Source organism: Halichoerus grypus, chromosome 6 (assembly GCF_964656455.1).
Source record: "Halichoerus grypus chromosome 6, mHalGry1.hap1.1, whole genome shotgun sequence".
In the NCBI taxonomy this organism is placed as follows: Eukaryota; Metazoa; Chordata; class Mammalia; order Carnivora; family Phocidae; genus Halichoerus; species Halichoerus grypus.
The window spans coordinates 33,642,577-33,656,931 of NC_135717.1; the positions used below are offsets into that span (position 1 = coordinate 33,642,577).

Consider the following 14,355-nt stretch of genomic DNA (forward strand, 5'->3'; position numbering starts at 1 on the left):
CGGCGTCCTCTTACTGCCGAGCAGGCGCCGTTAGAGATTCCGGGGACAGAGGGGATTCACTTCCGGCGACAGGCAGCTGGGCCATGGTAAGAAGGCGGTTGGCGGGAACTGCGGGAAGTCGTGCGCTTTGGGGGTCGTGGTCCAGGTTGGGCAGGCAGGCGGATTCCTTGGGTTCTGATTCGGAGAATCCGCGGGGGGTGGGGGACCTCCGGCGTAGGTTAAGGCTTTCTGTGCTGCGCCTTCCTGCGCCTGGGTCACGTGGGCCGACAGTAGCGCGCACTGAAATTCACTGAGCGCCGTCCCGGCGCATCAGATCCTCGGGTCCACCAAGTGCAGTTGAGGGCTTTGAAACCACTGTCTCATTTGGTATGTTGTGAATCCGCATTGTGAAAGGCGAAGAAACCGAGGCCCAGAGAAGCGGAGGAACTTGCCCAAGGAGCCACAGCTAGTGACTGTAGGAGCCAGGATCGGAACCCAGATCAGGCCCCCAAGCCCGGAGCATCTTTCGCTGCACAACCGTGCACCTGATAAAACCCTTGTGCTGCGGGTTGGCGCCTCCCCCCCCCCCCCCAGCCCCGCAACTGGGCTCAGAAAACAGCGCTTCCCCTTCAGCACGGAAGATGATGCTTTAACCTGACAGAAAATAGGTTATTTTAAGTATCGCAGGGATTTGTTACCCTTTAGGACGTTGGTTCCTGCTGGGGAAAATGTTCCCACAGCCTAATGCATTCAGTGCCCAGCCCAGAGTTGGCCGTCCCTAGATATTTTTTGAATGGATGAAAGCTCTGCCACCTTTCTTGTACCTCTTTGAACTGCCTGAAGGAAAGAGGACCAGTTTGAGAGTCAGACTCTGCCCCACTCACTGGCTGTGTGTCTTTGGACAAATTTCTGACCTTCTCTGTGTTTAGTTTCCTCAGTGGTAAAGTGGGAATACAGTTGACCCTTGAACAATTTGGGTTTGAACTGTGTGGGTCCACTTCTATGCAGATTGTTGAAAATAAATACATTGGAAGATTTTTCAGAGATTTGCAACAATTTGAAAAACCTGGCAGATGAACTGCGTAGCCTAGAGTTACTGAAAAAATAAAAAGGTATGTCATGAATGCCTAAAATACAGGTAGATACTAGTTTATTTTATTTACTACCATAAAGTATACACAAGTTATAAAAAGTTTATCAAAATGCACACAGAGACTTACAGACTCTACACGGCATCATTCATAGTCGAGAGAAACAAACAAACATGAAGATGCAGTATTAAATCCTAACTGCATAAAATTAACTACAGTACGTATTGTACTACTGTAATAATTCCATAGCCACCCCCTGTTACTATTGTGGTGAGCTCAAGTGTTGTATGTGCTTAACACGGTGTGTGTTGCTAATCATCTCCGCGTGAGCACTTCATCGCTGGTAAATTGCAAATGGCAGTAAAAAGTGATCCCGTGGTTCTCGCGTATTTTTCATCGTGTTTAGTGCAATATCGTAAACCTTGAATAACAGCATGGGACCCATACGAAATGCCACTAGTGATTCTGGAAGTGCTCCCAAGAAGCAGAGAAAAGTGATGACGTTACAAGAAAAAGTTGAATTGCTCGATATGTACTGTAGATTGAAGTCTGCAGCTGCGGTTGCCCGCCATTTCAAGATAAATGAGTCCAGCGTGAGGACCATTGTAAAAAAAGAAAAGGAAATCCGCGAAGCCGTTGTGGCAGCTACACCAGCAGGCGCGAAGACCTTGCACTTTTTGCGAGATACTTTTTTATCTCGTATTGAAAATGCAGCTTTTATGTGGGTGCAGGATTGCTACAAGAAAGGCATCCCTATAGACTCTAGTATGATTCGAAAAAAAGCAAAGTCGTTGTACGATAACTTGAAGCAAAAGGAAGGCGAAGGAACTAAAGCTGGAGAATTTAATGCCAGCAAAGGATGGTTTGATAATTTTAGGAAGAGGTTTGGCTTAAGAAATGTTAAGATAGCAGGAGAAGCAGCTTCTGCCAACCAAGAGGCCGCCGATGAGTTCCCACATCAAGAGCTCATACACCCCACACCAGAGGAGTTAACCGAAGGCACCTCAGTGGAGATGAGAGCTTCCGGACCAGTGCCAGATGAGGAAGATGTAGAAGCAGCAGGGCCAGAAAACAAGTTGACATTAGACAACCTGGCAGAAGGGTTTCGATTATTCAAGACGGCGTTTGACTTCTTTTACAACATGGACCCTTCTGTAATCCGGGCACTGAGACTAAAGCAGGTGGTGGAAGAGGGATTGGTACCGTACAGAAACATCTTTAGAGAAATGAAAAAGCAAAGAAGTCAGACAGAAGTTACTATGTATTTCCATAAAGTTACGCCGAGTGTACCTGCCTCTCCTGCCTGCCCTCCCGCCCCCTCCACCTGTCCCACCTCTGCCACCGCTGAGACCGCAAGACCAACCCCTCTGCCTCTTCACCCTGAGCCTACTCAGCAGGAAGACAACAAGGAAGAAGACCTACCCGCTGATCCGCTTCCGTGTAATAAATAGTGAATAGTCATTATGCCGTCCACTTAAACTTCCCTGTTGCGCATGTGAGTGTCTTCATGTGAAAATCTCCTTTGGAAAGCCTCCTTTGGAAGTGGGTAGCCTATCCTTAGAGGCTGTAAGGTGAGTGATGTTTAATATAAAATTAACAATGTGTCTTCTTACTGTTTTGTAACTTTGCTTTTTGTTTTCAAAGATTTAATTACCCTGCAGGGTGTCCCTTACCTCCCCCTCCCTCCATCCCTTCCCCCCGCCCCCCGTAATTGGAGAAAATGCCTATTAGCCTATCATCATGGCTAAGTGGTTTTTTTAAAAAAGTAACTGTTTCCGATACTGTATTCTGAACCTGACTGTAATATACTGTATGCCATCAGAAGTTTATAAGGATTCATTCATTCGCATATAGACCAGGCTCCTGGGAAACAGTATCGATTACACTAGGCTGCCATAAAGCAACCCTATTACTGCTGCTTTGTTACCAATCCATGAATCATTGTCCTTATAAATCAACAACGAATCTCCCTTTCTTATTATCCTTCCTTTTTGTGTCTCGTGTCAGTAATATTTGTACTATCTGTAGTGTTTTGTGTCTTACAAGACAGTGTTGATGTGGGTACTGACAATTCATCTTGGAAACAAGATAAACTTAATGGTATCGCTAATACAGTACCGTAAATGTATTTTCTCTTATGGTTTTCTTAATCACATTCTTTTCTCTAGCTGAGTTTATTGTAAAAATGCCGTATATAATACATGTAACAACAAATACGTGTTAATGGATTTATCGGTATGGCTTCTGGCCAACGCTGTGCTATTGGTAGTTGAGTTTTCGAGGAGTCAGAAGTTGTATGTGGAGTTTGACTGCTGGAGGGTTGGTGTTCCGAACCCCTGCGTTGTTCAAGGGTCAACTGTAATGGCACCCCTCTTGCACCGCTTGTGTGAAGCTCACATGAGCTTAAAACATCCTTCCCTGTGTCTCTGGTAATAACAGCAACCTCACAGGATCGGCAGGGGCCTCCAGGTAAGATGCTCTGCAGGTGTTTATTTTGTGATTCGCGTGGTTGAGCTCTCGAGAGCAACGGTGTCCTGTCTGCCTTCCAGGCCGCCCTCCTCCGAGCCACGCTACGGTTGGCAGGCCCAGCTGCATGGAGAAGGCCTGTCTGCGGGCTGTGGTGCCGCCTCGGGCAAGATCCTGGGAGGCGGGTGGGGAGCAGGACCCCCACCCTGAAGGAGAAGCCTGCAGGCACGGAGACAGAGAAATTCCAGATGGTCTACCGGTTCGATGCAATCCGAGCCTTCGGGTACTTGTCCCAGCTGAAGGTGGCGCAGACGGCCCTGACGCTGCTGGCCCTGCCCCCTGGCTTCTACTGGTACTCGCACGGCCTCGTGACTCTCGGCTCCTTGTGCTTTGCGGGCGGGATAGCTGGCTTCGCCCTGGCCATGCTCTGCTGGATGAGCCACTTCTTCCGGAGGCTGGTGGGTATCCTGTATGTGAATGAGGCAGGCACCGTGCTGCGGGTAGCCCACCTGACCTTCTGGGGCCGGCGGCAGGACACGGACTGGCCCGTGGCAGATGTGATGCCCATGACGGAGAGCGCGGACCGGCCCCAGGAGCTGTTCGTGCGCCTCCAGCAGTACAGTGGGAAGCAGAGCTTCTACCTCACGCTGCGCTACGGACGCGTCCTGGACAGAGAGCGTTTCACGCAGGTGTTTGGGATGCTGGACACCCTCAAGTGAGCTGGGAACTGGGCCTCCAGGTGGCCCTGGGCTGCCTGCATCTCCAGCAGGAACACCGAGGGCATGGGTGAGGCCAAAGAAGGGGATCAGGCAGCCGGAGACTTTGCCAGGGCCTCTAGGCCCTTGTCTTTTGGGATGAGGAAATTCATGAGGCAGGAGCTACTAATTGGGTTTAGGAGAGCGGTCCTTCGTACAAATTCTTACTGCATTTGTGTGTGACATTCAGCCAGATAATGGCCAGAAGTTTCTGTTAACTGCCAGTTCTTGGAGGAAGCTATGTTGGGTTCACTCAAGCTGTGCTGTGCTGAGAAATCAGAAGGCAGGGAGGTGTGGCAGGGGGAGCACAGGATTCCAAGTGAGAACGCTTGGGCACTTCTGTGAAGCTCACATGAGCTTAAAACATTCTTCCCTGTGTCTCTGGCAATAATAGCAACCTCAGTCCTCAACTCCTGGTCCTGGGGCAGGTTATCGAGTCTCGCTGAATCTTGGTTGTCACATCCATGAAAGGGAAAATCCTGCCTGTCTCATGGGATGGGTGTGAAAATAAACAGTAAATGTCAAGGTCAGTGCAGAGGTGATGGTGTGGTGCAAGGCTTCCAAGCAGTCAGGAGAGATTTCCCAAGCCCTGTGCCGGCCCTCCTCAGGGACTCAGCCCCAGAAAGGACCAGGAAGAAGCCTAGATAGAGGTGGGTCATTTGACCCCGCCGGGATGGTGACCGCACAGTGACTGGGACAGGTGTCGGCCCGGCCCCTGCCAAGATTGTGTTCAACACCCAGACGTTGGGGGCCCTCCTGTCGGAAGGCTCTGCAGTGTGCTAAAGTGATATGAACTGTATTCTGGTGCATTATTTTATAAACTAAAGCTAATTATATGCACTGCCCTTCCTCTCAATTAGTAATACATGTTTGTTATGCAATCTGTAACAGAGTAAAGAGGAAGGGAGACATGATCTTTGTAATTTTGCCACTCAAAAGTCAATAACTACATGTTTTGTTGTGTGGACTTCCAGTCTTCTTTTATTGCGGTGTAATATACAGAATGTAAATTTATCCTTTTACCATTTTCCAGTGTACAATTCAGTGGTATTAAGTACATCTACAGCGTTGTGCAACCATCACCTGGGTCCATTTCCAGAACTTTTTCGTCATCCCAAGGAGAAACTGTCCCCGTTAAACATAACTCCCCACTTCCCCTGGCCGTTGTGACCACTCATCTGCTTTCTGTCTTTGTGGATTGGCTTATTCTGGACATTTTGTATAGATGGAATCAGACATCCCATGGTCTGTGATGTCTGGCTTCTCTCACTTGCCATCCTGTTTTCAAGGTGCATCCGGCCTATAGCGTGTATGAGCTTCATTCCTTTTTATGGTTGAATAATATATGTGTAGACCATATGTTGTTTATCCATCCGTTGATGGACATTTGGATTGTTTCCAGCATTTGGCTCTTGTGAATAATGCTGCTGTCAACATGGGTCTACAGAAATCTGAGGTCCTGCTTTCGGTCCTTTTGGATGTGTGCTGAGAAGTGGAATTACCGGATCATAGGGTAACTCCACGTTTAACTTTGTGAGGAGCCGCCAGGCTTTCCCACAGTGGCTGCGTGATTTTATATTCAGCACTGCCCGAGGGTTCCAGTTTCTCCGTGTCCATCTTTTGGATAATCACCATCCTAATGGGTGTGAAGTGGTGTCTCACTGTGCTTCCAGGCTTTTCTAAAAACATAGATGTTATCCTGTACCTGGAAGTGTTTGGGCTTTTTGCTTCCTGTAATACAAGACTATTTTAGTTGTAAACCATTAAAAATATTCTATCACAAGAAAATAAAAACTTTGTAACGATTTGAGATGTCTGACGTTAACTAACCATGTTGTAGTAATCGTTTTGCAATATATATACATAGATAAATCATTACGTTGTACACTTTTAAGTTGGTACAGCATTATAGGTCAGTTATAGCTCAGTAAAGTTGGGGAAAACAATAGGCAGCACACCTTTCCTGAAACAAAAGGTGCAGATAATTTGATTTTTTCATTTAAATACTCTGTGTAAAAACAAATTCAGAAATTGCAAAATACTCCACTGAGTGGATGTAGCTGGTCCTTAAACCTTTCTACTTAAGTCATTTCCATTTTCCCTGTTGTTAACAAAGGAATGTGGTATATCATGGGGCGTATGGGTGGCTCAAGAGGTTAAGCACCCGACTTGATTTCAGCTCAGGTCAAAGTCTCAGGGTCGTGAGATCGAGCCCCGCTTCAGGCTCTGCACGGGGCGTGGAGCCTGCCTGATATCCTCTCTCTCTCTCTCTCTCTCTCTCTCCCTCCCTCCCCCGCTCTGTCACTAACACAAAAGAAGTTTGGTTTTCTTAGTTAATTTATTTCATTTCACAGGCGCAAGTAAAGCCTGTAACACAAGACTATTCCCGCAAGCTTCCAGATCAGCCCTTCATTCTGCCCAAATCTGTGCCAGGCCCTGCTCAGCACTGGCCACAAAGAGGCTGATTTGGGTCCCTCTGGGGGAGGCAGGACGGCCGGTGAACCAGTGCACATGCGTACTTAGGTGACTGGGAGCAGTGAGGGGGGAGTGGGTAGCCGTGAGGAGGAGGCAGGAACAAGAGCAAGAGCGGGATGCATGTGCTGGGGCCGACCCTGATTTGATCCTAAGCGCTAGGGAAAGCCTGGAGGGTCAGCGAAAGGCGAGAACGGTGGAAGGAAGTGCGGGAGCTTTTATTTTTATACATTTTTAAAGGTTTTATTTATTTGAGAGAGAGGGCACAAGCTGAGGGGAGGAGCAGAGGGAGAGGGAGAAGCAGGCTCCCCGCTGAGCAAGGAGCTTGACAGGGGCTCGATCCCAGGACCCCGAGATCATGACCTGAGCTGAAAGCAGACGCTTGACTGACTGAGCAACTCAGGTGCCCCAAAGTGTGGGATCTTTTAGAAACAAGAAGAAACCACACTTTGTAATTTGTATTCAGTTGTAGTTAGAGATGCACATGTAAGGTTGTAGGTTTGTGGATTTGATTCCTGTGGTTGGAGACCCTAGTCTGGGGGAGTGTGTGGTTATGTCCCTCAGGCGTTTGGGGACGCTGGGCACCCACCGTTTGGGCATAGCTGGGGTTTTCCCAGACACAAGGGCTCTGCATGCAGGAGAACACTCTCCCCGAGCCCTGACTCAGAGCCTGGGCGTCCCGGGGAGCCACCAACCCATTCAGAAGCACCAGTTCTTTGTTCAGGGGAAATGGCATGTTGTTCTTGTTTTAGGCCGACTCTCAAAAATCCGACCAGAAGCTGACCATTTCTCCCCCTGTGCACCCCTGCCATTCGGATCCATGCCGCCCTCATATCTCCTCTGGGTTGTGGCAACCTGCTGCTTCCATGATCCTTCCTCTTCTAGAGTCTGTTCTCACAGCAGCCAAAGTGATCCTTTGTTTTTGCTTTTTGCTTTTTGTTTTTTTAAGATTTATTTATTTAGAGCTAGAGCATGAGTGGGAGGGGCAGTGGGAGAGGGAGAGAGGATCCTCAAGCAGACTCCCCACTGAGCATGGTGCCCCGATGCAGGGCTTCATCTCAGGATCCTGGGATCACCAAAGTGATCCTTTATTTTTATCATTTTTTATTTTTATTTTTAAAGATTTTTTATTTATTCATTTGAGAGAGCACAAGACAGGGGGAGTGGCAGGCAGAGGGAGAAGCAGACTCCCTGCTGAGCAGGGAGCCCGACGCGGGGCTCGATCCCAGGACCCTGAGATCACGACCTGAGCCAAAGGTAGACGCTTAACTGACTGAGCCACCCAGGCGCCCCTATAAAATGTCTTAAGAGGTATTAATGATTTGACTTTGACCTCATTAAAGACAAGAATTAACTCAAATAACCCCTGGTGTTGGTCTAGTTGTAAGCTATTACTTGAGTGAACCTCACTCCTGGAGATTCTGGTTATGTTGTGGGATGGGTCCCCAGAATCTTTTTGACAAGCTTGAAGCCGATTCTGAAATGCAGGCAGGCTGGAAATTTCAGATGTCGACTATCAGGAGAGAAAACACCACAGTAACTTGTGCCTCTGGACTTCGTGTTCCCGGGGCAAATTTTTTTGCCTAAAGAATAGGTTCTCAGCTCTGGCTCCATGTGCAGAATCACCTGGAGCGCTTTTTAAAAAATACCGTTGTCCGGGGCGCCTGGGTGGTTCAGTCAGTTAAGCGTCTGCCTTCTGTTCAGGTCATGATCTCAGGGTCCTGGGATTGAGCCCCACTACCGGCTCCCTGCTCAGTGGGAAGTCTGCTTCTCCCTCTCCCTCTGCTGCTCCCCCTGCTGCTCCCCCTGCTTATGCTCGCTTGCTCTCCCTCTGTCAAATAAATAAAATCTTAAAAAAGGAAATGTCATTGCCCAGGCCCGTGACCAGGCATTGCTATTGTCCGGGTCCCCCAGGTGATTCTCACGTGTAGCCTGGGTTGATGATTGCTGCCCTGAAGCATCCCCACACTGGAGGTGAGAGCCCCATTCTCACCAGTGGCAGGAAAGAGCCACCATTTCGATGTGCTGTCTGTTCCCACCACCAGCAGAGGGCACACAGAACAAATGTGTTGTTCCCTCCCCTTATTCCCTGGGCCAGAACCACAGATCTTCACTTGACCCCCGAGGGCTCCTGCAGCACGCCAGGGGGGCAGTACCTGGGATCTGTCCAAGCTCACCTGTGCTCAACCCCTGTGGATTCTGGTAGGTGCTGGGGTATCTGCATTTTTATGCTTCCCAGGTAATTCCGAGGCACCCGGGCTTTTGAGAATCACTGGGATTTACCCTGCCTGGAAGCCATGCAGATGATAAAGCAGTTTCTCAGGAGATGCAAGTGGCCTTCAGATTCAGGCAGTGGATATATCGGCGATTCCCCCACTTTGACGACAATGCCAAAATAATAATCTAATAGAAATACCCAAGCCGACTTACGAGGATGTTCACCGAATGTTTCTAATAGCTAAACGAATGAACAGCAGTGACAAAACTGGAAGTTAACAGTTTGTGAGTAGGTCACGTGGGTGAATAAATGTTGGCATAGCCATACAATGGAGTCTTACATGGCCCTTACAAAGAATGATGTTGAGGGGCACCTGGGTGGCTCAGTCAGTTGAGCATCCGACTCTTGGTTTCGGCTCAGGTCATGGGATTGAGCCCCGTGTTGGACTCCGTGCTCAGCGAGGAATCTATTTGAGTTTCTCTCTCCCTCTGCCCCTCCCCACCATTCATAGGCTCTCTCTTTAAAATAAATAAATACATCTTTTTTTTTTTTAAGATTTTATTTATTTATTTGACAGAGAGAGACACAGCAAGAGAGGGAACACAAGCAGGGGGAGTGGGAGAGGGAGAAGCAGGCCTCCCGCTGAGCAGGGAGCCTGATGCGGGGCTCGATCCCAGGACCCTGGGATCATGACCTGAGCCGAAGGCAGACTGAGCCACCCAGGCGCCCCAATAAATAAATACATCTTAAAAAGAAAAGAATGAGGTTGAATTATATCTGCTGATGTAGAAAGGTAACCATAGGGTAATGGTAAGTGGAAGAAAAAGCAAGTCACAGAACAATATAGTTTCATGTGGTCTTATTTCTATGTTTGTACAAACCACGTAGATTCTAATTTGTTCACAGTGGTTACGGTTGGGGGTGGTAGGGGGTGGACAGGATGGAGGGAAGATGTGCACATTGAACTTTATAACCTAATACTGTATTTAAGTTTTCACGATAGAGTATGTTGTCTATCTTAACAAATGAAGAAAAATGCTGTGAAAAACAAGGTCTCTTTCAAGTCAGCTTTCTAGGTGAAGAGAAGTTTCTCCACCATGAATTCCCATTCTGGACTTGGAACCTGAGCGGACATTGGGAAACATTCAGTCGTGGAGATCGTTGGTGACATGGTCATGTTTGTCCCTCCTAGAGTGGTTTTCCTGGCTGTCTGCTGAGACCTGTCTGGACTCTGGGCGCCTCCGTGCCCTGGGCTGGGTATGATTTAGCTGCAGGTAGTGGGGTGGTCTATACCATGTCCGTTTCCATACGGTACTTGCTATGGACTGAAGGTGTATACCCCCCGCAAAATTCAGATGCTGAAGCCATAACCCCCAGTGTAATGGTGTTTGGAGGTGGGGCCTTTGGGAGGTGATTAGGGTCCCCATGATGGGATTCGGGCCCTTACAAATAAAGAGGCTTTCTGTATGACCCCAGGAAGGCCATGTGAGGACATCGGAGGAAGAGGTCCTGACCAAGAACCTCACCATGGACTTCCAGCTTCCAGAACTGTGAGAAATACATGTTTACCGTTTAAGCCGTCCAGTGTATGGTTGTTGGGGAGGTCATCAAGAGGGCGCGACTGCCAGTTGACCCTCAGACTGGCCCCGGGCAATCGGAGGCTCCTCACCCCCTGCCCTGTCCCTGGAATGCAGGTTCCGCCTGACTTCTCTGTTTCCGGAAGCTGCCCAAGGACACCTCGTTGACATGGTGATGTGTTGGTGTTGAGACCATCTGCACAGTGGACACTCCTGAACCCAGTGAAGGCCTTCATATAAACTCTTAAGATTCTGGCAGGTGGGTGTGGAGACCTCCTCATCTTGCAGCTGCCCAAGACAAGCCTTGTAAGTTAAGTTTCCTTGCTTATTACCCCTGCCTCCTGCCTGTTTGGGGTGGCCTGCCTCTCTCCAGTCTCGCCCTGCCTTCTGTGCATGGGGGCCAGTTCCAGTTTACACCCAGGAAGCTCACCAGGGGGGTTGTAAGCCAACAGTCGTATTCTGTCGTAGTCACCTGAGCAGACCGATGTGGTCCCCCAGAGCACGGTGAGGTCGGCACTATCCGGGGACATTCACAGTGTGCACAGCTGGGAGCTGGTGTCCTCCCTGCCCTGGTTACCAAAGATAAGGCTTCTGTCATTCAAGGACCATGTTTAGTGCACTTCCCAGCGCCCATTTGGTGGGCTTTGCTGCTTGCGGGGGTGGGGGGGCAGCCTGGGGTGAACTGCCCAGACAGCCGGGGGTGGGGGCTTTCGTTTTGCTGCTGCTTTGTGACTTAAGGACTTGTGAGTCCCCATGTGGAAAGCACCAGGGTCCCTTTGAGCCCCAGGCAGAGTCCAACTTTTATGGCCTTGTTTTGATCCTGTGGCATTCAACTATAAAATCCTGCCCAGTTAATCAGGGACCACACCACCTGGCCATGTTTGTACCAACGCTGGTGCCAAAACATCCGCTTCACTGATTAACAGTTGAGATAGACCCCGGCACTCAGTCGGGCTTGTATCCGTTTCGGGAAATAGACTTAGTATCTACGAGTAGGAACTTAACTTTGACAGAAATATATCATTCTTTGGACACTGTATGTCCTGCCACATTGTATGTGGGTCAGCTGTGACCCGTTAGAGGAGTTCTCTCCGTGCCTTGGGTTCTTCACCTGGGAAGCAGCGATGACCATAGCACCCACCTAGGGTGGTGAGAGGACTGACTACCTGGAATACACTTAAAATAGTGCTCGGTCCAGGGGAGTATTTGATAAGTGCTAGCGAGCGTTACTGTTAGCAGCCTCCTTTTGTAGAGGAGGTTCAGAGAGGTGAAGAGACTTGCTCAAGGCCACCCAGCTAGAAAGCAGCAGAGTTAGGTCATTCCCCTGCAGCATCCTGCCTCCCCAGCACCGCAGGAGAACAGAAAGTAGAAAACAGTATCTGTTTTGAACAGAGAGTATTTGACCTTGAGGTTTTGGTGCCTTCCACTACCCACTCTAGTAAATTACTTTAAGAGCTCACATGAATGCCGACCAGTTCAGGTTGACTTTCCAAGGCTAGTGGGCAGGCTGGTAGCTAGGCTGGCTGTGAGAAGGGTCCTGGAGTGGAAGACAGTCCCCACCCTCACCCAATCCGAAGCTGACTGCATGTGTCTACACACACGTTTGTTTATACACTAATAGACCATCTTTCATACAGCTGTGTGTTTCAGATCCTGGCTTCCAAGCTGTGTGATTTTCAGCAGTTCCCCCAACGTCCCTGAGCTTGTTTCCTCATCTTGAAAATAGGCATACGAATACATAGCTCGTAGGTTTTCCTGAAAATTATAAAGATCCCGCAGAATATGCGTGCACATAGTAGATGCTCAACAAATGATAACTATCATTACTAGATGTGATGATTATGATTTTTAAAAAGATTTTATTTATTTGACAGAGAGAGCACAAGCAGGGGGAGCGACAGGCAGAGGGAGAGGGAGAAGCAGGCTCCCCGCTGAGCAGGGAGCCCGATGCGGGATGTGATCCCAGGACCCTGGGATCGTGACCTGAGCCGAAGGCAGATGCTTAACGACTGAGCCACCCAGGCGCCCCACTATATGTGATTATTTTAAAAACATGTTTAATGGTAAATCTTATCTTCCAAGAGAATTCTCTTACAGACATGCTGCGTGTCCAAAGTGGAGGAAGCCTGGAAAACCATGGGACCCATGCCTTGCCTAGTTTTACAGGGTCGCTGACACAGCTGGGAGCGTTGGTAAGACAGGAGCCCACGAGCCCCGGTCCAGGTCGGGCCGCCAAGTCGCCCTGACTGTACTAGATTCCTGACTGGTCTCTCGGCCTCCCCGTCCTTCCCAGGAGCGCTCAGCACGGTGGGTGACCCCCCTGCTCCCAACCTGCGGCGCCTGAGCCACAGCGTGGAAATGCCGTGCCTCTGAGCAGGGCGGGGGAGGCCCTCTGCAGCCGAGCCCTGCCTGTTTCTTTGGTCCGGTCTCTGGCTCCTGTGGTCCTCTCTCTGATTGCACCACAGAATGCCTGCCCTCACCCTGCCGTCGTGCCTCGTTAGCTTTGCTCTCAGCCTGGACTGCCTTCCGTCCCTCCTCAGAGTCACTGCAGCAGTTCCGACTCGACCTTGAAGATGGAACTCAGGGACCTAACTTCTACTCCAACTTTGGGACCTGCCCTTTGTGCCTCTACAGCAGCCAGGGTCTGCCTGTATTCCGGTCCCTACACTGTGGCTTGCTGTGACCTCTGCCCTGCCGGAAGATGACCTGAGTGTAAGGACCATGCTTTGTCCAGCCCTGTGCCCCTGTCACATGATAAGTCCTCGATGAGCTTTGGTGAGGTTAATGGCCTCACGGTGCTTCCTGAGCCCAAGGCAGACTTATGCAGCCAGAGGAATCCCCCAAGGCCTCCCTAAGCGGTATGTAATTGGTGCTTAATATGTACTTGTCAGACAATGACTTAACAAAACTTTCCAACCCCAAAAAGGCCACGTTCATGCTGATGTTTCCATTATAAATTTTTTTTTAATTAAGAATACTGATTAACAACAGGAAACAGATTTAATTCACGGAATTGTGCATATGGTCATCAGTTACATTGTGACATGTTAATTTCTTTATCATTTATTGGCACTGTCAACAGAATACTGTAAACAAGATCACTTTGAATGTGTAAGTCGGCGGAGCTCCCTAGCTATGGTTCTCTACCATGAGCTGATATACGTATGTGTATATATATATGTGTGTGTGTGTGTGTGTATGTATAGAGATAGGTATAGATATACAGGTATATTAATGTTGTGCACACTTTTGCATGGTTACTGAGTGTCAGTAAAAATTATAAAAAAAACACCCATTTATAATAAAAGTGAGGATGTGCTAAGACTTGCTATTACAGGACCTTGTTTTCTGTAAAAGTGACAAGACTTGCTAGAGATAGTTACTAAAGTCTATGGCACTGATGGGCGATGGATTCATTCCCAGACCGTCGGCCACAGAAGCACTCCACGGGCCCTACCCTAGTCAGCCACCTGTCAGCTGGGCTCCCCGTTTTTACCTACCTCTCTCCCTACAATCGTGAGCCCTGCCGAGAGACTTTTCCTTCAGATTCTTCCAGCTATACCCCCACCCCCAAAAGAGGATGCCTCAGGAACTCATGTGATGCCCTGAGCCAACAAGAGCGTGTTGAAAAATGGCTTAAAAAGTTTCATGAGAAGTAACTTCCCTTGGTAAGGAGTGAATAAGTCTGGAAATGACTTTCCAGGTAAAATGATTTCATTTCTCTATGATTGCCCCATGGGAGAGAACAAAATATTTATAGCCACTCTCTCCACCAAAGAGCTGAGTTTCTAGTTGCG

General features: G+C 48.9%; 1 protein-coding gene and 1 long non-coding RNA gene across 4 annotated transcripts; both read left to right on the forward strand.

The window, feature by feature from the left end:
* Nucleotides 1–4: 4 nt before the first annotated feature.
* TMEM186 (transmembrane protein 186) lies at nucleotides 5–6,098 on the forward strand. Of its 3 annotated transcripts, none has more exons than XR_004911720.2 (3): nucleotides 14–86; nucleotides 988–2,641; nucleotides 3,620–3,742. XR_004911720.2 is itself a non-coding variant. In XM_036074814.2 (2 exons), the coding sequence occupies exons 1-2, from the start codon at nucleotides 84–86 to the stop codon at nucleotides 4,253–4,255; spliced, it is 639 nt and encodes a 212-aa protein (XP_035930707.2). In that variant the 5' UTR covers nucleotides 5–83; the 3' UTR covers nucleotides 4,256–6,098. The 3 variants fall into 3 exon arrangements, 1 of the variants encoding a protein (XP_035930707.2); XR_004911722.2 differs by having other exon boundaries at nucleotides 1,477–2,641; XM_036074814.2 differs by lacking the exon at nucleotides 988–2,641 and having other exon boundaries at nucleotides 5–86; nucleotides 3,620–6,098.
* Nucleotides 6,099–9,574: 3,476 nt separating this feature from the next.
* On the forward strand, nucleotides 9,575–13,882 carry LOC144382296 (uncharacterized). Its single transcript, XR_013448919.1, has 3 exons — nucleotides 9,575–10,238; nucleotides 10,458–10,531; nucleotides 10,676–13,882. It is a non-coding gene; the product is annotated as an uncharacterized LOC144382296 (long non-coding RNA).
* The last annotated feature ends 473 nt before the right edge of the window (nucleotides 13,883–14,355 follow it).